The sequence below is a fragment of the Glossina fuscipes genome, unplaced genomic scaffold (genome assembly GCF_014805625.2).
Source record: "Glossina fuscipes isolate IAEA_lab_2018 unplaced genomic scaffold, Yale_Gfus_2 2, whole genome shotgun sequence".
NCBI classification, from domain to species: Eukaryota; Metazoa; Arthropoda; class Insecta; order Diptera; family Glossinidae; genus Glossina; species Glossina fuscipes.
In genome coordinates, this window is record NW_023998416.1 from 8,816,600 (window position 1) to 8,842,672 (window position 26,073).

At 33.2% G+C, this 26,073-nt stretch overlaps 4 protein-coding genes and 1 long non-coding RNA gene across 6 annotated transcripts in view; 2 read left to right on the forward strand and 3 right to left on the reverse strand.

Annotated features, from left to right (window-relative positions):
- Positions 1–368: 368 nt before the first annotated feature.
- On the forward strand, positions 369–1,031 carry LOC119634115. Its single transcript, XM_038028060.1, has 2 exons — positions 369–379; positions 442–1,031. Exons 1-2 carry the CDS (start codon positions 369–371, stop codon positions 983–985), a joined length of 555 nt encoding a protein of 184 aa, XP_037883988.1. The 3' UTR covers positions 986–1,031.
- A 2,346-nt stretch (positions 1,032–3,377) lies between these two features.
- LOC119633680 (phospholipase A2-like) lies at positions 3,378–4,774 on the forward strand. Of its 2 annotated transcripts, none has more exons than XM_038027356.1 (2): positions 3,378–4,285; positions 4,369–4,774. In XM_038027356.1, the coding sequence occupies exons 1-2, from the start codon at positions 3,990–3,992 to the stop codon at positions 4,661–4,663; spliced, it is 591 nt and encodes a 196-aa protein (XP_037883284.1). In that variant the 5' UTR covers positions 3,378–3,989; the 3' UTR covers positions 4,664–4,774. The 2 variants fall into 2 exon arrangements, with proteins under 2 accessions (XP_037883284.1, XP_037883285.1); XM_038027357.1 differs by having other exon boundaries at positions 3,378–4,289; positions 4,369–4,470.
- Positions 4,775–6,766: 1,992 nt separating this feature from the next.
- On the reverse strand, positions 6,767–10,866 carry LOC119633679 (A-kinase anchor protein 10, mitochondrial). The gene is made up of 4 exons (XM_038027354.1): positions 10,440–10,866; positions 10,058–10,364; positions 9,694–9,978; positions 6,767–8,898 (listed from the first exon to the last, which is right to left on the reverse strand). The coding sequence occupies exons 2-4, from the start codon at positions 10,080–10,082 to the stop codon at positions 7,145–7,147; spliced, it is 2,064 nt and encodes a 687-aa protein (XP_037883282.1). The 5' UTR covers positions 10,083–10,364; positions 10,440–10,866; the 3' UTR covers positions 6,767–7,144.
- A 3,893-nt stretch (positions 10,867–14,759) lies between these two features.
- On the reverse strand, positions 14,760–18,894 carry LOC119633383. Its single transcript, XR_005246871.1, has 2 exons — positions 17,334–18,894; positions 14,760–17,267 (listed from the first exon to the last, which is right to left on the reverse strand). It is a non-coding gene; the product is annotated as an uncharacterized LOC119633383 (long non-coding RNA).
- Positions 18,895–22,881: 3,987 nt separating this feature from the next.
- Positions 22,882–26,073, reverse strand: part of LOC119632873 — a 30,022-nt gene continuing 26,830 nt past the window's right edge. Inside the window, exon 3 of the mRNA XM_038026017.1 lies at positions 22,882–24,425. Within this exon, the coding sequence (XP_037881945.1) occupies positions 22,968–24,425 (1,458 nt within the window). The 3' untranslated portion in view covers positions 22,882–22,967. The remainder of the gene's footprint in view (positions 24,426–26,073) is intronic.

Consider the following 26,073-nt stretch of genomic DNA (forward strand, 5'->3'; position numbering starts at 1 on the left):
AGTCCGGAAAATGCTTTCAGCTGTAAAATGGTTTTGAAGAAAATTGAAAAGATGTGTCCACTCCATATGCACATATTTGGTGGTTCCGGTTTTGCAACTATGTTCGCATCTTACAATTTTTCTAGACAGTTATTGTTCGCTTCACATCTAAGTTTCTTAGCCTTAGTTAGGTGGAATTGTGAACATTCAACTGTGATATAAATTAAAAGAAAAGCAAAACGTTTTCCAGAGATTATTACACGAAAGTGTTACAAATTTGCCACCGGACAAAACTTTTACGCAGGAGTAAAAGTTTATTTGAAAATTAAACGTTAAACTATTAAGTTGTTTTCAAGCAGATACACGGAGTGCGTTAATAGTATTTTTTAATGGGTTTTCGGTAATTACTTAATCACTTGTTGCCTAATAAAAAATTTTTTTAACTGATTATATTTGTCTCAGACTTATGCTTTTAATGGCGATGGGCTTGGGAGCCATGTATATGTTACATTTATTAGCACAAGACTGGAATAAAATTCGTCGTCCTTTACCGGCGGGGGCAACACGTTTGCTTACTAGTGCCAGTCGAAATCTTGATAAGTACATTACTCGTGGTAAACGTGATCTCAGAGCCAATCAAGTGCATTCGCATCGATTAGATGAGAAAATAATTGCCAAAAATTCATCATCCGATAATTCGTTTATAGATTGGAAACGTATCTTATCACGGGACCCTTTCGAATGTTTAGAGTCACTTATATGTCAGCTGGTAGCCGGAGCTGAACAATCATCCCAGGATGCTGTGATGTTGTATGATTTTTTAGAAGAAAACTTGCTAATGGCACCAGCGAAAGTTGGCCTTGCATATGGTAGAGGTTTAGCGTTGCGTGATTCACCTGAACGCTGTTACAATGCATATCCTTTTTGCTGGTATTCAGCGAGAACAATGTTAAATTTATTACGATGGTTGGCTGATACTGTGCACACAAATGAAACTCAGCAGTAATGACAAGCGTAGCGATCGAAAGTGTAGATCCAGATATAATTAATAAATACGTAAAAAAAAAAAAAAAATATATATATATATATATAGATCTAATTCTAGTTAATAGTTAAACGAAATAAATTTATTCATAATGAAATCAAGTCAGAACTTTCGAGTCAAAAATTTAAAGCACCATTGCTGTCAGCGGAATGCGGAAATGTATTAATACCCACAACTAATTTATGTTACATAAAATAAACAAAAGCATCATAGGGGGCCACGGTTCACCTTCCCAATTTTTCAAAATGAGGCATTATATGGGAAGTAATCAAAAAAGTGGTCCGATCCTAACCATTTTCAGTAGCAATTGGCCTTATGTCAATTCATAAGAGTGATCCATATTTCAACAAAATACCTTAGAAATTGCGAAGTGTGGGTTGAACACTGGAAAGCAAGGCGGACAGACGGACAGAGAAGCCTAAATGAGAATTAGATCAGAATGTTTTCCCGAATCGATCGGTATAATAAAGGTATAACAAAGGTGGCTCCATATCAAGCCCTTGTCTTCTGTACATGTCCCTGTCCTTGATGTGCGTTCAGGCATTTTTGTATTCAACCTAAGATCGGTAACTTTGAAGATATTTCGATGAAATTTGAAACACTGACGTGCTTTGACTTCACTTGATGACGAACACTATTGAAGGCGGTTCGAATTGATACACTTTTTCAACCATTCCCTTCCACTCTTTCAATTTCCTAAGTTTCTCTACAAAAGGTGCTGAGGAATAACATTAATTAAAAATTTTATGGGCTGAGGCAAGTTTTTGAACTCTCTCTCTCTCTCTCATAAAACCGTTCTTAAGAAAACCGAATATTTACGTGGTAAAAAGTTCCAATTTTCCACATTTTATATTGAAAAGTGGTTCTTAGGTCTATTTTTTATTAATACCGAATTTATATATACGTTCGCCTCTGGATCAATTTTTGCCTCTCTCCGCCATAAATGTGCTCTTACTGCAACAATAGCACGAATAATATTGATGGGATAAAGTCGATTGGATTCAATGTTCCAATAGATTTATATCGCATGATCTTTGTGGCAAGCTCACACAGATATATTTGAGGATTACAACGTCTCTCTCTCTCTCTCTTCTTGAACTCTTCCCACAATAAACTGACTTAGTTACGAAAGGTATGGCATATTGTACAACTTCGTTAAAGGTCCATATAATCCAAATCGAAATCATCTCATTTTTATTTATTTACTTCAATTCAAGTCTGTTACAAAAATTCCAACCAACAGTGATATTAGAAAGCCGGTAAAATTTCAAGGATACATTTCATGGTTAACTTAATAAAATACTTAAGGAGTTATGCTTATTAATTAATAAATTGAATGTGAAAATTTAACTGCTATAGCGAGACCGTCGAACTACGTAAACACTTAAGGAAAATCCTAAGCTAAGTAAGATAGTACATGAACATATCTATGATCAACTTGCGCAACTAATTTCTTAGTTAGCTTACCTTAAATACGACATTGACAGATCGCTCATACTGAAGATGACTGACTTCATCTGTAACGAGTTTAATACTGATAATAAATTATAGACATCGATTTCGATTTTTACAGAAGACCTTCACCAGATTAAAACGCTCGCAGCTATATCGATATTGGGTAAGCTTCACGAATATGAAGTTTCAAGAAGAATGAGTGGAGACATTAAAGGCCGGCGAAGCAATGCCGTCATTAATTAACTTAACTAGGAATGAGTTATCTAAGGTAAACCTTCGCTTCTCCAGTGAGGACAGGACTAACAGTAGCAAGCTGTTCTTACATGGCTATAAGGAGACTAACAGAATCCATCCTAATGTTTTTAGAGCAAAGAGCAAGAATTGCTTCTGAGCTGAAAACCATTCAGTAATAATGTATCTGTAGTCTCCTCCATTGAGAGTAACTGTAATGTTCTTCTCATCTTCAAAGGAGACATTTTCAGCCCACAAATCGCAGCCAAAATCATTAAATACTTGTAAGAACATCAGATTTGTTGTGTTTACCTCAAAGGGAGAGTAAACTATTGATGAAGTCCTTCAACCAAATATGAGCAAAATATGAGGAGATATGAAAGAAACGCAATCGTGAGCTTATTGTTATTGCTATGAATTTTAAATGTACAACTACAAATCTATTGCGTTCGACAAACAATGGCAAGTTGCAGTCAATATATTGAAAAAAGCTTTGATCCACATCTCAATCACAAGTGTATTTGCTTACGTTTACTTTCGAAACTACAAAATATTGATTTGTAAAGTTGTCTCTCCTACCTTTCTACTATCAAAATTTCATGTTATTTCATGTTATTTAACACTATTGTTGTTAATTGGAAAACAGTCGACAAATTTTGAGATTTTTTGTATTGATTAACCATTGCTTTGTGGTGCGTAACCTATAGCATCCGTCCTTTGTGGAAAACAAGAATTTATTGATGCTTTACTGATCTTAAGCAAGTTTCTACGTACACCGATAATGTTAAAAGTCCAAAGCAAGACTCTCTCGATAGTCAAAAAGTAGCTCTAAAAATCGGAATCCTAACTATGTCAAAAGCCAATGAATTTTGACCTGGACTCAAAGGTATCTTGCGAACTTTCATAAACCAGCCATCGAAACTTTCACAAAGAAGCCATCGTAATAGTAGTGAAGTCACCTATATGTATCGTTCATGAAGGAGACAATGTTGATGATAAAAGTAGAATTTTGCTAAAGAGCTTTTTTTTTTTTTGCTTTATTACTTAATTCCGAAAATTATTGACGCGTTTACACTGTACAGCTCAACAAATCTCCCTAATCTTAATTTTTAATTCTGATACGTATGAATTTCAAATATGCTTATCTCGCTGCCTTTAGCTGCACATAAGTTTACTAATGAAATGGTAATCAACAGCTTAGAATAGTCAATTACTTCGTTCCCTAAATATTGCAAACGCTAATCAAATCGCTTTAGCTGAGTTTTTGTTTTGATTGTCAATGACGCGATACGCAATATTTGTCATATTTTTAATAAGAACCGTTCAGGGTTTTGAAGAATCCATATTTGAAGACGAGGACATTTACAGAATTTATGTACCAGCACAGCCTCCGTCAACAAGTACGATAGTCCCAGGTACAAAATGGTGTGGCCCGGGAAACACAGCCGCTAACTATGATGATTTGGGTAATTTGAGAGAGGTTGATATGTGTTGCCGTGATCATGATCACTGCGAAAGCATAATAATGCCTGATGTAACATTACACAATCTTTACAATAGCGATTGGTTTCCGATGCAAGTAGAGAAATAGAAATTATAAACTTTTTCCTTTCACTTACTTATTATTGCTAATATTTATTATAATTTTTTAATCGCAGAATGAAATGCAGTTGTGAACAAAAATTTATGAATTGCTTGCAAGAAATCAATTCTCCCGCTTCAAATGCTTTGGGACATGTATATTTTGTGGGTCGAGACAAATGTTTTCAATTTGGTCATCCAATTATCGAATGCGCTAAACATCAGCAAGGCATCATACGCAGACGTTGTATAGTCTACAAAGTAGACAAATTTAAGTCAAAAATTTGGCAACTTTACGATATACCATTCTATACAAGCGTAGGTGAAACTACAAATAATTACGTTCGCAGAACGGCGATAACAATAAACTGAAAACTCATTCAGCAACAAAGATAGCATAATAATGTCAAAAGAAGAAAGACAATTATATTCGGCTGTGTTCCGAATATATATCTTTTCATTCATTTATTTTTACAAACGAGAGAATATTTGAACCGACGGACAGATGGACAATGGAGCAGATGAACCGAACAAAAATTTTCATATCAATTTAGAATGTTGGATACGATTACTTTGCGATTTTTGCGAAGAAATTTTCAAAATTACAAATATTTCGATATAACGGCCCTTCAAGATGAGATGTTATATGGGGAGTGGCTGAAAAATTGGGTCAGTTCGAACCATTTTCAAAAGCACGTGAATGTTTCAAAATATCTCAAAAAATGAGACTTGTGAGCTGAACGCAAATTTACATCGACCAGCAGCTAGACAGACCGACTTAGATCAATCTAGAAAGTGATTCTAAATCGATGGATGTAATAGAAAGTGGGCGTATCTTAAGCCCTTATGTATGTTGCATACAACCTTAATATACCCTGTATCAGAGGCGGCGGGTGGATGGGTGTTTTTGAAGCTTGCTGTTGGGCGTAAAGGTTTCGACAAAAAAAAAAAAACGAAATTATGATGTATTATAATCTTTTCCCATTTCTGTACTGGTACAATATTATCGCCCACAGGACATTCAAATTTTTATAGGTTTATCTATGTAGCTTGTGAGTAATGAGCAAAAATCCAACTTTTTCCACCCTTTACAAAACCGAGGTACCTTCAGTTGTATGCTACGGTAAGCGTGTCCTTCGATTGATTCAATCCATTCTCAACACCAAACTGTGTGAAAGAGCATCCAATGTTCTACCAAACTTGAGGTATTTGAAGGCACCTGAGAAAGCCATTGATTGATTTTTTGTGGCATGATTTCTCAGAACGAGAATTTTTTTTTTTTTTTTTTGGGGTTATGCAGAAGGTCGAGTTTATGCGCGACGATCCTTAATCCTTCTCTTGACGCTTTGAAAGCGAATCTCAATCAGGTTATAGTTGAGCCATTGCCCGCTATGTGCAGACACGTTATCGAGAATTACTCACACAATATCCAGGATGCAGTCGTGTAAGATTTGCTGTAGAGAACATTTGAATAACGTAGTATTCCACAAATAATAGCAAGGTCCAAAAAATGTACCGAAAAAAAATAAAATCTAAATCCCAATAAGAAGTGTACTTCATTTTCATTTACTTTCGAGACCACAAAATGAATAATGCTATAGTATTAATATTTAGTTCCTCGAGGTGATGTGTACAGATCTCCAACAAACGCAATTACACTCTACATTACCTAACACCTGTATATTAAGTTTTTGCATATGCAACATCCAGAAAGGGAGAGATAAGCCAATCTTTTACCATACTGCTCCAGTCCAAGGAGGAAATTTATGAAAAATTAATTGGACTAGGCCACTTATCTACACCTAGACTCTTCATAAGATGAGAAGAAAGGCTATGTATTTCTCGAGAAAAATTGGTGAAAATTATGTAATTGCTTTAGGCAAAGTAACGTAAGATACTTATAGCCGGCTTTGCTCGACTGGACGAATGGGTAAACATGCTATTTAAATATTAAGTAATGTTTCAAAAAAATATACGTATACGCTTCATTTATGTATATATATTTGTGTTAACTAAAAAAAAAAAATAAAAAAAAATAATATGGAAAATAATACACAATCAGTAAAAGTATAATAAAATAAAGAGATTCGTTTCAAATGTGTCATAAATAAATTGTTATAAATTCGATAAATACATATATATATATATATATATTCAGTTAGTACAGATTGTGCAACTGAAATTAAAAGAAATGCTAAGCAGATAGAATATTAACAAAATTTGTACTAAGCTTGTAGATAAATTTAACAAAAAATATTGAATTTTTCACAAGAGAGCAATTGATCGATGATAATCACAATTATTAGTAGATAGTATATGAAGTACATGTTTATAGTGTGTGCACATGTGACATAATAATAATAATAATCATAATATAAATATATAGATAATAATAATGTAAATTCTGGTTTAAAAAATAATAAAAATAACATGTATATATGTATATATAGATATAAGTATAAATTGTACGTATAGTTTTTTTTTTTTTTAATAAATTTAAAATCGAGGTTAATTATGTTCATAAAAGTAACTTTTTGAGCCTTTAAGGAAAATTATCGTTTTTCGCTTCTTTTTTTTTTCGAAATAAAAAACCTTTAAAATGAAACGTAAAATTTTGCGTCTACGAGTTGATGGCTTGAAAACAACTGGAATTAAAGCAATATTTTGTGTCTGCCTTTCTGTTTTAAGTCTATCTATCTTTTTCCTGTTTCCAGCGCTCTTAGCAATAATAATCAAAGTATTTTTGTGGTATCAAGCTTGCACTGAGAAGATAAGAAAATAACTTAATACTATGTACAGTAGACAAGAGCAAATATTGTCTTATTAGAGTTGCTTCTCTTACTTATAAGAAAATTAAAGACAATTGGCTTTTGATTCGGTTTTAACCAAACTCTTATTATCACCACCGCCACCACCCATTGTTACTTTAGTAATATCTTTAACAATCATCTCAGCCACTTGCCAAGCAATCTCTTCTTGAACGCTGTCTTGGGGCAGGTTTACCAGTTTTCTTACTGCTTTTTTCAATTTATTATGAGTACTCTTAAGGGAATTTTGTATTAGAGCATCACTGGGCTTCACAAAATCTCGTTCATAACGTCCTAAAGAGTTGACATAACCAAATTTTAAACCATTACCATTGCCGGCGTGTGAACGATGCCACAATAAGTCGGGATTAGTTAGTTGACTGGAATCGATATCTAATTTAAATTGTTTAAAATGTGAAGACGAGTGGTTGTTATCCATGCTGGCCAACAAGGTATTCCTCTGAGATATAAATGGTTTCCTGTCCAATATGCAATCAGATCGATTTTTACGAAATCTGTTCGTTGTTTTGTCACTTGCACTACGTCTTAAAGGCATTTTTTTAATTTCTTTCTCATTTTCTATACGCGATTTTAACTCTTTAAGATAATTGTCGAAAAGCGAAGATTTCAGAAAGTTTTTCAAATGTTTGCGTTCCAAATACTTGGCTGCCACTTTTAATGGCAAATCAAAGCAATAATTTATCCAAGCTTCAGAACAAATTGTTGATTCGACGTACGCTCGAAGTTTACTTGAAGCCCATAATCCACACTCAGCTTGCAAGGAGAAAAACCTTTCATATATGATCATGGCGTCTGCCCGTGCTTCATCTTCGTTACGAATAGGATTTTCGAAAGCAACATAACTTTTGCGGTAATTAATGGCGGTAGACCAAAAATCTAAACAGTCGCGCTCTCCTTGTTGCTCCAAATATTCCATAAAATAGAATAGTGTAACTTCACTGTGTAAAATATCGCAGATATTTAAATCTTGATTTTCGATAAGTTCAACACAATATTTGAAATAATAGTTGCTTTGCAGGAAATCATTTAAAAATTCCTTCTCCAGCTTTTCTAATATAAAATGTTGAGCCTCTACAAAACAATCAGCCGTAATAGGTAAAGTGTCCGTCGTGTCCATTTCATTTGATTTCCTACAGAGTATCAATGAAATTTTTGAAATAATATCTACTGGGAGTTTGATATGATCCACCGCAGCATCAACTATGAGGTATTTCTGATAAATAGTCAAAGCGTCCTTGATGCTGACATCACTAATTTGTATACTGTCCAGGAACTCGTTTAAACACACATTGCTGCTAAAATTACTACTACACAATGACAATTCTGAGGAAGCTTTGAGCTTTTGATTATCGCTACATCGATATAAATGTCTACTAGTCTCTGCAAAAATTTGACTTTTCTCGTCATCGGTGATCGGCTTACGCATCGAAAGATCGCATAAAGTTTTCAATTCAGGTACATCGCTATCGCAATCGCAATCGACACGTTTCTCTTGTATGCGTTCGTCGTCAGCATAATTATTTATTGCTTGACATTCCGAAGTTGAGGGCAACGAAATGTCTCTTTCCATTGGTTCTTGCAAGGTAGTGAAATTACCTTTAGTTTCCTTTTTTAATTGTGCAATTGCAGAATTTTTAAAATTTTCCGTATCCAAATAAAATTTAATAAGCAGCAAAGCGTTTTTACTTTCCAGATATTGCACAAAGTAGCTAAGACAATTGGGCTCACTTACGATAGAGCACAAAGTCATGCAAAGACGTGAATGGTATTTGAAGACATCTGAAAATGAACAGGAACAAAAAAAAAATCCAATTCAAATCAAAAATGCTCTCCAGAGTCTCATCCTGGAATTATTTGCAATATTTTCATATGTTTAAGATTACCCCCGATTATTTCTTTACTTAGCAAAGCTTAGAAGTACGAAGCATGAAGTAGGATGTCAATTTTTGTACTATTTCATTCATAATATGCTATGCTATTATTATATTATTCAAATGTTCTCTTATGTCGTTCTTTTACAAATCTGTAATTTTGTTATTCTTTTATCCCTTTATTTTGTTGTTTCATCAAGCATGTCGAAGCTAACCAAACTTAGCCAATCTTAACCAACTTCAAAATTTAGCAAAATTATGCGTTGTTAAGGATTAAGCATAAATAAAAAGTATAAGAATTTTCAGATTCTGTGAATTTGCATCTAAAATGTTTGGAAATATTTGAAGAAATGATTAATGCCCATAATGGTGAACCCGAACAAACTCTCTTTAAACTTATGAATATGACTGTTTTCCTTCACAAATATCCGTCCAGACCGAAAAGCTAAGACGGAAACTATAATACAGCGGACAATGAATGCGAACACATAGCGGATTGTTTTGTTAAATGTATAGGCAAATATCCCAGCTTATTGGTAAAAGTGCAAAATTTTTATATGTCAAATCCTGGAGAGGTGATCAAGTACAAAAAGTTTTGGAATATGCGGTCAAATATGACGCAAGTGCAGTGCATCTTGCATAGAGTTTTTCTGCGAAGCTGTCTACGCTGATAATCTTGGAGTAAGATGATGTGGAAAATTACCTTTATCTGTCATAAGTGCAACAGCATTATTTAAAACTCCTGCAGTACCTCCTAGACCGGCATTGTTAAATGCATCAAGACTTAAAGCCCCGCAACTAATGGCGTCATCGTCTACATTATCTAGCACTTCAGTTCCGTCAGATGCCTTAAATAACTCCTCAAGAAAAACCTCGTCGCAAAAGCTTGATGTTGAACGCAATGAATTATGTTTTGACGACTGTTCCATTTCATCAACTACATCGGTGTTATTTTGGCCATATTCGAGGGTAGCAGAGTTATGACGACCTGGAAATGCATTATGAAAAACGTAAATAAATAATTAAAATCACACAATAACACGAATTGTGATTGTCTCGATACTCACTAAGCTTGCGAAAATATTTTAACATTTTCAGGTTACATGCGTGTTAATTTCTAGAAACTATTTGTCTTAACTTAAATCTATTTGTTTTTTCTTTTTAATATCACACAATTTCTAATATTGCAATTTTTCCACCCGAAAAATTTCTCCAGAATCGAAAATATTTGCTTTGCTTCTTCTAGTTTAAACGAAGTAAATTAATATAAATGTTTGACATCCCGTCATCAAGAAAGTATTGCCAGGTGCGAGAGCATAAATAATATTTTCACTATAAATTAAACTGCATGTGAGATGAATTTATCTGTCAGACCTATGACTTAAGAGAAAATTTATTTCACGACTCCAGTTATAGTCTAACTGGTATTTAATTTCATTTTCTAATCACCTTGTTCCAGTACTTAAAAGTGGGGAATAAGACTGTCGGTAATAGTTGTGGCTTGGAATTTGTGAGATGGCGGCGCAACGTTATTATATCATTTATTTGATTTCGCATTGTCTCTTTTTCCCCATCCTGCGAAATAATTGTATATATTTTGCGGAAATTTATATAAGAAAATAAACATAGCATTGTTGATAATTTGCGGCAGCTGGCGTCTTAAAATTTGTTTAATATTTGTAATTAGAAACAATTTTATTAGATTTACTTTAGACTTTGTTATCGCAACCCTGTTAAAAAAACAGTATTGTTGTAAAACTTTAGGTGTGTGTTCGGTGTTGTAGAGCTAGTACCGCATGTGGTCGTTGCTGCTTGTTCCAGTTTTGCGTACATTTGCCATCCACTTGCTATTGTTTACATTTCAAAAGTACAATAATAACAATAATAATAACAATAATAATAATAGCAATAACAATATTTTTATTATTATTATATTATCATATTATTATTTTATATATTATCATTATTTATTATTATTATTATTTATTATTATTATTGTTATTATTATTGTTTTTGTTATTATTATTGTTATTCTTGTTGTTTTTGTTATTGTTATTATTGTTATTGTTTGTGTTATTGCTATCGTTATTATTGTTGTTATTATTGTTATTGTTATTGTTTTTGTTATTGTTATTCTTTTTGTTTTAGTCATTGTTTTTGTTTTTGTTATTGCTATTGTTATTATTGTTGTTATTATTGTTATTGTTATTATTATTATTGTTATATTGTTATTATTGTTGTTATTATTGCTATTATTAGCTATCGTTATGCAAAGACATATCATTATAAAAAGTTTGTCGTTAAATCAATATATTAACGGTTTTAAAAACTGCATTAGGTAATGATGAAAACTACGAAACATACACACACAAAACTGAGCATATATATAGGGTATTAGGTTGGCGGGTCGTATGGCACTACAGCGTTTCCACATCTTTTTACCTTACTTTACTGCACCTCTAGTTCACACAATTTTACATTTAGAACAACAAACGAAAACTAGCTTTAATATATGTACAGTATGTGATGAGTAAAACCAAGTCTCCCGCTCCAAACTACGAGGATTGAAGCATTGTTTTCTTAAAATTGCAATAAACATTTTATAGGCGCCGTTGCACAGGTAAACGTACGAATATTGCGTTTTTTAATTAGTGGTCTTAAAAAGGAAATATAAGTATTCCAAAAAGTGCCATTGAGAATGACCTTTCAATCTTTCTTCTTGTTTTCTGACAATTCGCAAAGATCAAGTCAATGTTTAAATGACGAATATTGAAGGGTTAATCTATACAGGGCGTCTCTGTTTAACATTCGCAAGATCCGCCTGAGTGACCGAGTAGGCGGCAGTCTCGACTAGCAACTCAATGGTCGTGGGTTCAAATCTCAAGTGGGGTAGAGTTTTTAATAAAGCCGAAAGCCTTAGATGCTAGTAATTTAAGACATTAGTCTTAGAATGTATTCTCTGGCTAAATTTATAATAATAATAATAACATTCGCAAATGTTAAAGCCCATATTTTGAAATAATTTGCGCTTTGCGATGATGCAGGCGAACTATATAAACTATATAAACCCTTTGCAAAGCAAATTTTCTTAAAATTCGCTAGAAATTCTTCGTGATAAGCTCCATCTCTCTAGCTACATATTTGCGGACACATTTATATATAAATAGAAGGTGGAAATTTAATTCTCTTTATTTGGAGGCCGGCTTTATTATTCCCGCTTGAACTCAATACATCTAACCATTTTTTCTTTTATTTTGTTAAAAAGTGAGGCAGATGATGAGGTCGATAAATCACTATAGCAATGCGCTGCAAAATAATGCGTTAGCTCCTTATGGTCCTCGCTTATTCATGATCTTCGGAATCTCTTTCAATGAAATTGGTAATCACTAAAAACAAAGCCGTTAGCTATGGAAAAGCATGAATTGTTTTTCTTGCTCTTCAAAGTATACTTTGAACGTATAAACGGTCTACCACAGTATTCCACGCGTACATAACATTTATTTAACTATATCATCAACATTTGAATGGTTCAGTGTTTTTTCTGTCCAGAATAGTTCAGTACAGATTTGTTCGATATTTGATGACTCGATGAGTTTGTGTAATTTACCTTATCTCTGTCGCTACTTCCTTCTTTTTTCCCAGCTTACTCATTACCATAGTAATGTTGGGTTCATTACCATTCAAAATTATTTTAAAGATTGGAATAGAACTTTCTTTAAAGGCCACTTATATGGATAACAGTTTACGTTTGTAAGTTAAAATTCGATCAATATTTAGAACGTTACTTGGATATGCTAGTCTTTAGTTAAAAAGACTACTTGATAAGGCACATGATGTGTGAGTCATATGTCATGGGACATAAAAAAATCTTTTGCAAAATTATTCTTTTGCTGAGTAAAGTTCACTTCCGTAAATTGCAAAAAAAGAAAATTTTTTTCCTTTAACAATTTTGCAGAATTTTTTTTTGAATAGATATACAAATCAAGAAACTAGTTTGGAGGGCTTTTCTAAATCATATTATTATGTATTTATTATTAATTACAATTATATGTATATATGTACATATATATATATATATATATATATATATATATATGAAATGTAAACTTGTATGCATATGTATGTATAAAGATAATAGTTATATATATAAGTATGTTTAGAACTATATTTATATATTAATGACATTAAATAATTTGTATATATTTTATTGATTTAAATATTTTTTTCCCATTCGCTTTTTCTTATTTTTTTTTTTTATTTTTTTTATTTCTATTATAGATTATCTTCATTACACTTTCATATGTTGTTTTATAATGAATTTTCTTACATTTCTTTTTAGTAAAAAAAAAAAAAAAAAATATAGTATAATTTTTATTGATAATAAGAAAAGGAAAAAACAACAAATTTTGCTAGAAATGTATTAATTAATATGTATGTATTATGTACAATTGTTTATGTTTATAGGATCTCGCTGAAATGTTTTATACAAATTTATTACAATCTTTCTTATAAAAAAAAAGAGATTAAATAATATTATTGCCAAAGAAAAAAGAAAAATATTACATACATTGAATTTCAATACAATTTTTTTATTTTTTTTATTTTTAAATTCATTTAAATAAAAGTTCTTATATAAATAGCTTTGCAAATAGCTTCTTAACTTCAAATTCAATTTTGTGAAAGATTCAACAAAATTTGATACAGATCTATCCAAATAAGGTGACTTGAAAATTTTTGTGATTATTATTTTATTAATAAGTGTATGTTCAATAAAGCTCTCTTATGCTCAATGAACTTGGGAACTACAAATTCATTGCAGGAAACCTATCCTACATATATATATGAATATGGGTACATTAAGTAGTCTAGAATATATTAAGCCTTAAAGAAGTTCATAATTACTGTGATTAATACATAGGCATTGAATTAATATACAATCAATTCATATGCACTCAATTTTTTTTTTACACGGTCTTCTTTTTATCGATTTTGAAATAACGCGGTTTATTAATAAGAATAAGTACACTTTTTTATACTAATTTTTTTGTTCTAACACGAATACCGAAATAACATTTTTTTTTTTATTCAAATATTTTGACAACGTCTTATAGAAACTTATGTATACAGTAATAAAATGCAATTTCGGAAATACGGTAATAAGTCTGTCGGTTCATGCTCACGTATATGTCGGTGACTTGGCCTGAACTTTATGATCACTTTTTTCTTTACCTCGTTATAACTCGAACGTAGTTCGAGGAGGACAGGAAAAGAAAGAAAGAGGAGGTTAGGTAGATTTTGGCCGTAGTCTAGTCTGGATATTAGCCTAATCGATAAGTGTTATGCCTTTACCGACTTAGCATTCACTATACCTACGACCACTAAGATTTGAACCGGCGAACATTGACTTTGTGGTCGCGAATCTTACTACTACTCCACAGATTCATGCAGAATCATGATCATCGCGTTGTTTGGTAAATCGATAAAAAGTTTCGAAACTCTTTTCAATCACTGAAGAATTCTTGAACAATTTCAATGATCAACGTGAAAAGGTAGTTCCCGTCCTCGGATTGAGTTTGTATTTGCCGCTAATAAGTAACTTATTCATTATGCCTCTCAAGTATCAATAAAGAAAATTACAATCAGTAGTTCGTTCTATGAAATAAATAATTTTCTTATTCCTAATTTAAATTTGAAGTTTCTTCATCTTAAACACAAAGTGCGGACCCTACTCCCAAATTTACGATATGTCATACGTATATTTTTATATGATTTTTTTTTTGCAAGGTTTTCTAAGAAACGTATCTATCGTGTCAAAAGAAAGTTGAGTGCACACTGAATTAATTATCCATTAAGATGCTTCTATATCCAGTTTTATGAAACTCAACATTTTCTAGAGTGTTTAATATGTGTGTGTGTATAAGTACACGTGATACGTATATTCATTTATACTAAGACTTTTCTAAAAAAAAATTCTCGAGGTATATATTACCAAAAAATTGTGGAAGTCGTCGAGGATGCACGATATTCTGTCGTGTAATATTCGAGGGCGTCCACTCTTTAACAATTGCCTAATATATGTATCATTATCAATTAAAATGAAATGCGTTTGCGCGACTTGCTGTAGTTGTTCTCCAGAAGCAATAATCAGAAAAGTCTAATATCCATACAGGCCATACAGTGTAACGGGACTTCTTAAGTACCATTACAAAGTTGAGAGAGAATTTGAACAGAGGACGGCTTTTAACGAGCTAAAGCTTCGTATTAAGGCAGAAAAGAGTGCCTCAAGTTTGCCATAGTCAGCAAAGATCCTTTTGCAAATTATTACATTAATGCTTTACTAATGACTTCTATGCAACGAGGATCAAAACCCGGTAAGGAATGCACAACCTTGACGAACCTTAAGGCAATTTAGAAATGTCAGAACAGCTCCCACTGAAAACGCCATCATCAACAACCAACTTTATCCAAATCTATCTCCCATTTATTTTATAATGCTCGCAAGGTTTAGGTCAAAAATCAGCACCTATTACCACTTTTTTGCAGTTTTTTTTTGCAAACAATATGGAGCTTCCTCTTTACATCGCTTCAAGTCATTTACATTTTACTCTTCGAGTACACCAAAAATTTTCCCGACGATATAGGGATTCGCCCACAGTAGTATAATAAGGGCAGACGTTGTGTATAAAAAAGAGAACGGACAGACAGGCAATAATAGCTGAAACGATGCTATTTGTGTACATCATATATATAAAATTTAATAGCGTCTACTTTATGTTATGCTGTCTGTCCAATGCAGGCTTAAAATCATTTATGTGAAAAGGTTTTTTTTTAAATGTATTGTAAAAAATTTGAATGAAACTTGTTGGAATTAGACTGTTTGGGGTTTCAAAAGATCGTGCTTCGAGGAAGAAATGTTTAAGCCTCAAATGCACATTGTTGCCAATTGTCTACACTTCAATTCCATTTAATTTTAAAATTAATTTTTACTGGAATATAGACAATGGGCAACAATACGCATTTAAAGATTAACATTTCAAATAATCGTAATATTGTACAGACGTTCCAGGACGCGATGATTTCGAAAAAAATTGAAACCGGTTTAAGGCTGTCGTTATGAAGCTAACTCGAACGTGTAATCTTCAATTTCGATCTGATGGTTCTCATAATTCTGTTATTTAGGATATCCCAAAACCTGTGCAAGATTTGAACCTGCCGTCGTTTGCACAGTAAAGTGTTGGCAAACGAAAAGGAAAAGTGTTGAGTGTTGCATTGCGCAAGAGAGCAACACGTTCCCATTGTTGAGCAATACGTGGAAAATAATGAAAGTTTGGCGACCGCAAATCGCGCACAATATACGGTCACGTTGATGGCTTCGTTAATCGTTATATTGCCGTTCGTTAATTTGAGGTTCAGATAATCCACAAGTGATTGTCGAAAAACAAGTACATCCACAAGAGTTTGGTGCGAATTTTGGGCTGAATTGGATATGTACCCTCTCGTTTCGGCGACGAGAGTAGAGCCACCAGATCACGTGATTTAATACCAATGGATTACTTTTTATGGGATCATTCGAAGTCAAAGGTGTATGCCAGAAAGCCCACAACCATCCATGAATTGAAGGAAGAGAAAAAACCCTACAATCACCCGTGAATTGAAGAAGGCGGGGTCAACAGTGCATCGACTATGCAAAATGCTCATTGAAAACTTCGATAGGAGAGTGCATGTACGTGCCAGCAAAGTCGTGGACACCATTTTGCCCGACGTGCTATTCTATACATAACCCTATCGCACGTACGTTATTATTAGATAAACAAATGACTCTGCTTTCTATTTAATTTAAATTTCGAGTAAAAATTAGGAGACCCTTTACATACACCGATGATGTCAAGAATAATTTCTTCAACATATGCATCGAATGAAATATCCAAGTACCTTCAAAACAGGAAAGGACAGCATCGTTTCTGTGTTTCGTCGTTATGTTAGCTAGATCGATAACGAGAACCCTAAAGGGATCGATGTTTCGGAAAGAGCTGTTCGCCTCTTCCGAAAAAAAATTCACTTTAGCCGAAAAGATTAGAGCATCCCAAATGTCTTTGGAAGTCGGATACCCCAATGTCTAGCCTTCACGCTGAGTCCTTTCTTTATGCGAATTTTTTTTTTAGACGCAGTTGATCCTTGATCCGTAATGGTAAGATAAAATTTTTGCGTAGACGTAAGTTGATGACAACTTATATTTTTATTTTGAACGAATAAAAGATATATCTTTTTTCCTGGATCCTTAAAAAAAAATAATTGAAATTATTAAAATCTTTACATTCATTAAAATTTAAAGTGTGCACGTACGTGTGTTCTTCATAGAAAAGTACATTAAAATCTTGTGAAAAACCAGTGTGGAATCGGTGCAGACCCAAGTTGATTTTTGTTTTAAACAAAGTCCCAAGCATATATTTATCTGAATTTAATTAAAAATTATTTAATATGTAAAAAACTGAATTTGAATTTTCAAAAATTGAATTTGAAGTTTAAAATCTATACGCATTCGAACGAAAAAGTATCGAGATTTATTGCATTTTGCTTTATATGCAAAATATTAATAATTTCTATGCCCAACTCTGACGTTTTCCGAAAAGTAATTGCTTTAGCAAAATCATGTCTCTGCCCTACTTGACTCATCGTAGATATAAGGCTCAATATTTTTTACACCATCATCTACATTTTATTTAAGACAAATTTTTCATAAGGGAAAGGCTTGGAAATCTCCAAGGCGGCGCCTACTCTACGCTAAATGTAATTATGGGTTTTCCTCATTTTCGATATAAAAAATTGTAGATTGAATTTCAATTTTTTAGTTAGTATGATGGAATCCTGTGTCCACGGTGATGCATGATGCATTAAATTTGTTCACCTTACTATCTCTTGAAAATAAATTTTTCTACTTTCATCTCAGGCCAGTAGCTGTCAGGCCGATATGTACGAATGCCTAAACTTTACCGTAATGTCTTTACTATTTAGCTTCGTAAAGCACAGTCGTCTTGCCCTCAAGGTCATTGCCATTAGAATATGACGCCGGAAAGGGTTGTTGGGTCAATGTTCACGACATTCGAGCTAACTCGATAGCTATCGGTTATGGACTCACTATAAAGAATTGGCAGCTATCGATAATGAATACAATTTTCTTTACTATCGAATGAAACATTTTTCGATGGTAAAAATACTGTCCGGCAATATGTGCAAATTACGATCGAGTTTACTCGATATCGACAGACATGAACAGGCCGCAGAATATATTTGCCTAAATGCGAAAATAGTTCAAAATTGTGGCAGATCACTTCCTGCAAAATGTTTATAGTTATATGACTTCGTGGTCACATTGAAGCTTTTTTACTGTTGGCTGGCTGACCCACTGACAAAGAAGGGGAATATATTTACGTTTAATTTGTCGGCATTCTCATTAACATATTCGAAGTCCCCAATAACTTGAAGAGAGTCTTTAAAATGCGTGTAGGTGTAAAGCGAAAAGAATTGGGGAAGAATTAATCTTTAAACAACTTCCCGGCTACATAGGAATGCTTAGTCGCGCCACTTGTCGAGCAAGGGTTTCTCACGGTTTTCTGAAATTCATAAAATTTAAAAATTTCTGTCGACTGAATGGTATGATGCGCACTCATACATCCATAGTTTTCAAATCGTTTCGAATCAGTCGAGTACGTCCATAGCAAGTACTTAACCTTTAAGGCTGTAAATAGTTGGGCACGGCTATTTGAAATTTTAGCAATCTAACCGAGGATAGTTCCATGAATAAATGCTCGATATTTTTTGACCAGACCTACTAAATATATAAAATACTAAGTATTCTTTCTTTATAATATTATAAATTATACATCTTTTAGATTTTTTTTTTTTTTTTTTTTTAAGGAATAATATACATATCAGTATTGTTGTTATTATTACTTTTTGTTAGTTCCATTTAACTAATTAAAAAAATACAATATTTTGAATTTATACATACAAAGAAAAAAATAGTATATTAAAATAAAAAAAAAAAAATAGAATATATATAACAAACAAAAAATGCGATGGTCTTGAGTGCCTTACTAGCTACGAAATGAGAGAACATTTTTTCTTCTTTTCCTTTTTTTTTTTTTTCTTTTTTTTTAATTTCAATTTTGGTATAATTATTTTCCACCGTTTTTCGTTTTCACTCTTTCCTTTTTTTAAATATGTTTTTTTTTTTTTAATGCCTATTATTTTGCTTTTGTACTTTGTTTTTGTTGTTGGTTGTGATTGGTATATTGCTAAATATGTCCAGAATTTTCCTTTTTTTTTTTTGTCTGCATTCCATTTTTCTCTTTTAATAAAACGGTATATTTTCTGTATTTTCAATATTTTCGAATTGCTAGGTTTATGTCGATATTGCTTATGCGGTAGTAATATGAAGAATTAAATGTTAGCTATTATTAGCTTTCTTGTTCTCGCGCCTTTTGTATTTGTTTTATTTTTTTTCCGTTTTTTTTTTTTTTTTTTCTTTATATTTTATTTATATATAAATTTTTATTATTTTTTTTTTATTACATCTATTACTATTTCTTACATACATTCGATTGAAGATTTTTAGGAGAAATTTTAATTACATAACATTTCATTTACAAAGACATTAAGTGCGTTTTTAGTTTGATTGAGTTCTTTCTTTATATGATTTTAAGCGAAATTTTTCAATTTAATATCTGGTTGATATACGAAAAAGTCTATGTCCAATTTCGAAAGTTCTGATTTTGAAATATTTAAAATAGTAATAAATTTCAGTGAATCATCATTCATTTTGTATTTATTGCTTAGTAAATCCGATTTCATATAAAATTTCGTTATACAAATGCTCTCTTGATCATCCGCGAGATGATTGATGGGTGTCTACATAAATATTGAATTAGGGCTAAGACTATTATTAATATAAAAGTAAGAATTAATTGATGAAATGATTTTTCGCTCTGTTTACTAAATCTTACTGTGGCCTGGTACTTGCGATACAAGTAATCCGGATTGTAAAGTTTTTCAATCTAAACAAATCAAGGGAAAGTTCTAGAAGGGACCAGTGGCAGCTTGATTTTTCTTTTAATAAAGATGAGAACGCTTTACTTAAGCTACCAGCCCTAACAAGAGAATTTGTTCTATGAAATACGAAAATGAAATTAGATAACATCCGGGATCTCGATTTGAAGAATACTCCTTGAAAAGGAGCAGTTTCGCTTCCAGAAGAAAGAGCAAAACGATATGCATGCATGATATTAGCTTGCCTTGGCTTGACCTGGCATGAGTCTTTGAGAAGTCACTAATATCAAGTGAACCCGATTACCTGATTTTTTTTTGTTATTGCATACCGTGTCATTATACAGAACTTCACCTAAATCGTCAAAATTATTTCGAAAAACTTTATAGTTCAAAAACAAAAGAGATTTCTTTCAAAAATCGTCAATTGAGGAATTTTTTTTTTTTTTCTTTTCAATATACTTTTACAGGCTGGTTCTCCCCTTAATCACTTCTTATAATTAAGGTTAAATGCTTCTTCTACTTCCTAGCAGAAGCTGCTAACGGATAGTGTTTTTACAAATCGTAGCTTAAAGAAGCTTTTGATTTTTGTTATGCACCGACATTTAAAAAGCGATGCATATTCGCAACGCAGTGCTGGGCGAGCGTAGCAACTGCTGTGCCACTTTAAGAGAAACCCGATTTCAAGCCAACACAGAGAGAACCAACGCATCTCAGGAAAATCACTTCACAATACATGATCCCCGTCAAAAAGTGAATCAACTATAGTTGATTGTATGTAGGAGTTCCGAAAGCGTCTACCTATTGGGTCCGCTAGTTGGTAGTTCTGGAGATATATAGATATATATGTATATTCCAGTTCTGTATGTATGTATACAAATATATATTTACGGATATATATACGTATATGCATATAAGAAGCGTATATACATATCTAGATAGCAAATAGATATATGTAACATATATATAACATATAAATATATATATACATAGATACATATATAAATATATACATATATATTTATTTATATATATATATACATATACATATACATATATGACCAACCGCGCAGGCAATATTGTCTGTACATGTAGGCACGATGGTGACCTGGTGGTGGAGGACGGATAATAATAGGTAGAGGAGATTTACATAATTGCGCTTTTTTTATTAAATAACCTTACTAATATTCGACCAAAGGCCCTAGCCACAACTTAATGCTTTCCGCTAAGAAACAAATCGCTCACAACAAACTCGAACAGAAAGACCGACAGGTGTCAACGTTCGGTTGATTAAAATTTGCGAAAGATATGCTAACCAAAACAATATTTTATCATAATTAAGATTCTTGCGCTAAACCGTTTGAACCGACTTTCGTCTGATATAGAAAAAAAAAAAAAAAAGAAGGAAAAGCACGATAATATTCAATTTCATATTTTCAAAATTTTCTTTAAGAGATCGACAACTAGTAGTAAGTAGTGCACGAATGCAAAAGCAATGAAAGACGACACGGAAGGCTTGATATTTTTTAACGAATGACGATAAATTATTTCAACATTGCATTTTATGCTCGATAATGAATCAATCATCAATTTACGGATGCATGAAACATTTAATCAAAAAAAAAAAAAACAGACTTGAATATATGTTATATTCGTAAATAATTGAGAAGAGCGCAAGTAAAAATCGTTTAATAGAAATGAAATGGATCGTAGCTTAGAAGAAAATATTAAAAAAAATATATGTAGGAAAAGAAGCAGCATTTTAAAAGAACTCTTCCTGTCGAGAGACGGCGTAACGCATTCATCAATAAATTGAATGTAAGGAATGATGTGATTTTGCGATGTTTTAGAGTTATATAATTAATTTAATGTATTACTTGTCCTTCTATTACAGTTATTATTATTATTATTATTATTATTATTACTATTGTTGCTGTTATTGTTATAATTTGTTCTCGAATTATAATTAAACGTTTTATTATGATCAAGTTTTTTATTATTAGTAACGTTTGCAGTAATATTAACAAAATGTACATTTTTTTTATTAATAATACTAGTAGACGACGATCTATTATTGTTATTATTGTTGTTGCTGTTGTTGTTGTTGTTGTTGTTGTTATTACGTTTAATGATTAATTTATTATTATCGTTGTAATAATTATTAATAATATTATTGTTATGTTTATATTTAAATAGTTTTTGTTGTAAATTATTTTTAATGCGATTATTAAACCTAATCAATTTTGTGTGTTTGCTGTTGCTGTTGCTGTTGCTGTTTCTGCTGCTCGATCCCGAAATTGTTTCATTCATATTATTTAATGTTCCATTAGCTTTTATATTTTTTATATGTGTCGCTGTTGTTGTTGTTGTCATTGTTCTTGGTACAACAAATTCAATTAAATCAACCGTACCATCGGTCTTTACGGTAATTTCACTGGTATCTTCTTCTTCTTCTTCTTCCTCTTCATCTTCCTCTTCTTCTTCAATATCGTGCAAATGTTCTTGTTGCTGCTGCTGTTGTTGTTGTTGTTGTTGATTAAAAGGAATCCCTTTATTATTGTTAAGCGATTTTCGTTCTAAAGTATGAATTTTGTTAATTACGTTGGGCAAAGGCTTCGTTTTAATGTTTAACAATTTTTGAGAATTCATTTCAATAGTTTCCGTCAAGTTGTCAGATAATTCTTCTGTATTTGTTAGAAATTCTAAATTATCGTCTTCTTCTTCATTTTCCACTTCAATATTATCCTCGGCATCAGCTTCATCATCACTGTCGTCATCATTATTATTATTATTATTATTATTATTATTATTATTATTACTATTATTATTATTTGCTTTATTATTAATCGCTAAACAGTTTTCCATTACCTCTGCCTTTTGAATTAATGCCGTTTTGCTAATTAACGCTGTAGCGTTTGATGGGGGGCCGCGAAATCAAGACAGCTGCTTTGCCACAATGACACCGGGACGACACTGTTTTAAAGCTGAGCCTGTTATGGTGACAATACCGCCAGTATTTGCAATTCCTCCCGCACAGCTATTACCGCCTGCGGTATTATTTGTTGTCGGTGCTTTGTAGATCGCGGTTGGTGTTACTGCAGTCGAGAGCGATACCGGCGTAACTCCCGTACTATTTGTGCTTTTGTCTCTCTGAGTTTGTATGACAGCTGTTCCGTTTTTCGATAAAGTTAACGCATTACCTACTATTGTGACATGTTTGGCGCCACCTTTTAATTGCAAAAACGGGCGCAATTCAGAGAGGGTTTTACGTTGGGCAATATGCTGCTTTGTAGTCAAAGCCAGCGGAACTTCTTGTCCGCGAACAGTTGACACATGCTGTTGAGTTACCAACACTTTGTGCTGTTCGGTGCCGTCGGTAAACAAATGGTCGCCTTCTAAATGGCGTATCGCCTCTACTATAGTTTCCAAATTTTGGCGGGAACGTGTTAAACCACTTGTCTGTTCGATTTTCTCGGTTTTAACTTTCTTTAAAGTAGCGTCATTAATGCGTTCAACTTCTACTTTTGGAGTTGCTTTGATCGCTGCTTGCAAAATGGGTTGCAGAATGTCGGGGCTGGGTGAGTTTCCCTCGGCATATGCCTTAGCAATAGCATTAACGGCGACTTCTTGTTCAGATTCAGTGGACGAGGTCGATGATAGAATAACTTCCTCGTGTACATTATCTTCAGTTATAATCTCGGCTGCGGCTGCTGCAGTCTCATTTTCCAGCTCCTCTATGCTGGAACAAACAACAACCTGTTGTTGACCGGTCAGCTCATCAATTTCAACATATGAAAACTCTTCGCAATCGTCACGCACCAAATTGCCCGTGTGTTCGATAACTTCTCTCGGAATGTAAGTGGTGGAGCCACCGTCAGTGCAATCATCAACTGCGGTTGGTTGGGGTGCTGTTGCCACGGTAATAAGCTGACGTTTAATTGCTTGCAATTCTTCCTCTAGAGCAGTGCGTAACCGCCGCTCTTTAAATAGTTGCTCTTTCAAATCTAAAATTTCTTTAGCCGCATTTTGAGCTAATAACATTTGAGCTTTGGAGTTGACCACTGCACTGCTAGATGCAGCACCGGACGCGCTCAATAAAGTCATAGGTTCCGGCGACATAGAGCCCAAGCCTTCATCAGACGAATCGCTAATAGCCTGGACACTAACAATATTATCAGTCAACTTTCTTTTCTTAATGGCAACGCCACTGATTGTGTCGGCTGATGTTGTTCCATCGCTTCCGCCGCCACTATTACCCGGTCCCCCGCCACCACCACTGCCAGCTTCATGATGCCCCAATTGGCGTTTTAATTGATTGTTTTGGTTCAGTAATTGCGTTTTCTGATTTTCCAGCTCCATAATATACGTAGAAGTTTGCTGCAGAATAGCAGCCTGGAAAAAAGAATCGAATTAAGTGATTGAGAAAAAATTCTATTCATACTGACATTTAAAAAGGAATTATATATTTTATATATTATATACACAGAAAACTTGTCTGAAATCGTATAATAGGTGAAGAGCTCCCATATCTGACTGTCTGTCACACCACTGAAGCATGAAAGAATGAAGTTTTCACTTTTTTATTTAAGAACAAACAAAATACCCTCTCTGCTTCAATTTCGGAAATGGCTCATAATTTCAAAATTCTTTTAATGCTAAACGTCGACGATCTTTATTAAGGGTTTTAGTTGTTGTTCGCACATTTGTAATAAAATCATGTTCGAAATAATGTCACTCCTTTCGGGGCCCATTATATTGCAAAATAGTTTGGTTTAATTAAGAGAATGTATTAGGAAACAGTAATAATTTGTATCAATGGCCGGCCCATCCACTTGATTTTGAAAACAAATAAATATAGTTATTCATATAACGAGTTTGCAAAAAATAAGAACTCATATGGGAGAATTGGTCGAAAATTTGCTCCGACCCTTTTCACTAGCGTTCTTTCTTGAGACAAAACATGTCGGCATACAAAATTTCATCGCAATATATCGAAAATTGTCACCTGTGCGTTAAACCCAATGTATAAGGTTTTTCGAAATATCTTCGGTTGGTCCGAAATGTAATGAAAATAAGGAAAATTATCGTTTTGTCAAGGCAGTTTAGTTTGGTAGTTATTAATGATGGGCGTGTATGTAGGCAGGCTTTAATCTATCACGCTATGTTTGTACCAAATTTTAGCTTCTTAACTGTGACGTGTCGACGTATGCAGTGGGCCAAAATGATCACTTTCGGTAGAAATAGGTATAAGCGTAATGTCGGTAAATCTAGTTTTAAGAAAATAAATTTATTTAACAGACGGTAGTACTGGCGAAATTTGAAAAATATATGATAGATTTTGTGTTCGGAACTTGTCCTGTGCATTGCCTAATATACATAACGTTTGCAGACGACTCGCGCTTACCCAAATTGTTTTGATTACTGCCATATTATACCTTCGAATCGATGCGAGTTATATGAACTTAAACGTCCTGTTTGCAAAGCATTGAAATAAATTTCAGACACCTTATGAGACGTTTTCTTAATTGACCCGATCTGCTGTTACGTTGGTATGCAAGAGATGTTTGCAAAAATTTTGATCACTTTTTCAGTGGGAAAAGGCATTTATTGTGGAATATTGGTACAAGATATATTAATCAAAATAGTTTCCATCATTTTCTACAACAATTTACAATATTATTGGCAACATCGCGATATCATGTCGAAAGACTTGGTCTGGCAAAGATCCAGCCACTGATCCAATTTCGCACTTTTTAAACTTTGCGGACCCGCGTACTAGTCAAGCCATGCTGCATCGAACTGAACAAATGGTAATCAGAAGGCGCCATGCCATGTCTAGTGACTAAACTGAGTGTGACAGAACTTCCCTTTCGAGTTGCAACAATGTCTCCTGGACAACTCTTGCAACAAGTGGCCAAAAATTTGCACTTTCAGACAATTCGTATCGCTACTTTTAAACCGTTGAAACCTAAACCGACAACTGAGATATGATGGGGCAGCATCAAGTTTCTGAACGTGTTTGGTGCCTTTCGGCAGCAGA

Bases quoted from the DNA above. Each gene is read 5' to 3' on its own strand.
- LOC119633680 (XM_038027356.1), top strand. From the start codon at position 3,990: ATGACGCGATACGCAATATTTGTCATATTTTTAATAAGAACCGTTCAG. The intron at 4,286-4,368 runs GCAAGTAGAGAA...TTTTAATCGCAG, and splicing joins AATAGCGATTGGTTTCCGAT to AATGAAATGCAGTTGTGAAC.
- LOC119633679 (XM_038027354.1), bottom strand. From the start codon at position 10,082: ATGTTAAAATATTTTCGCAAGCTTA. The intron at 9,979-10,057 runs GTGAGTATCGAG...ATGCATTTCCAG, and splicing joins AAAATATTTTCGCAAGCTTA to GTCGTCATAACTCTGCTACC. The intron at 8,899-9,693 runs GTAATTTTCCAC...GTTCATTTTCAG, and splicing joins TGCACTTATGACAGATAAAG to ATGTCTTCAAATACCATTCA.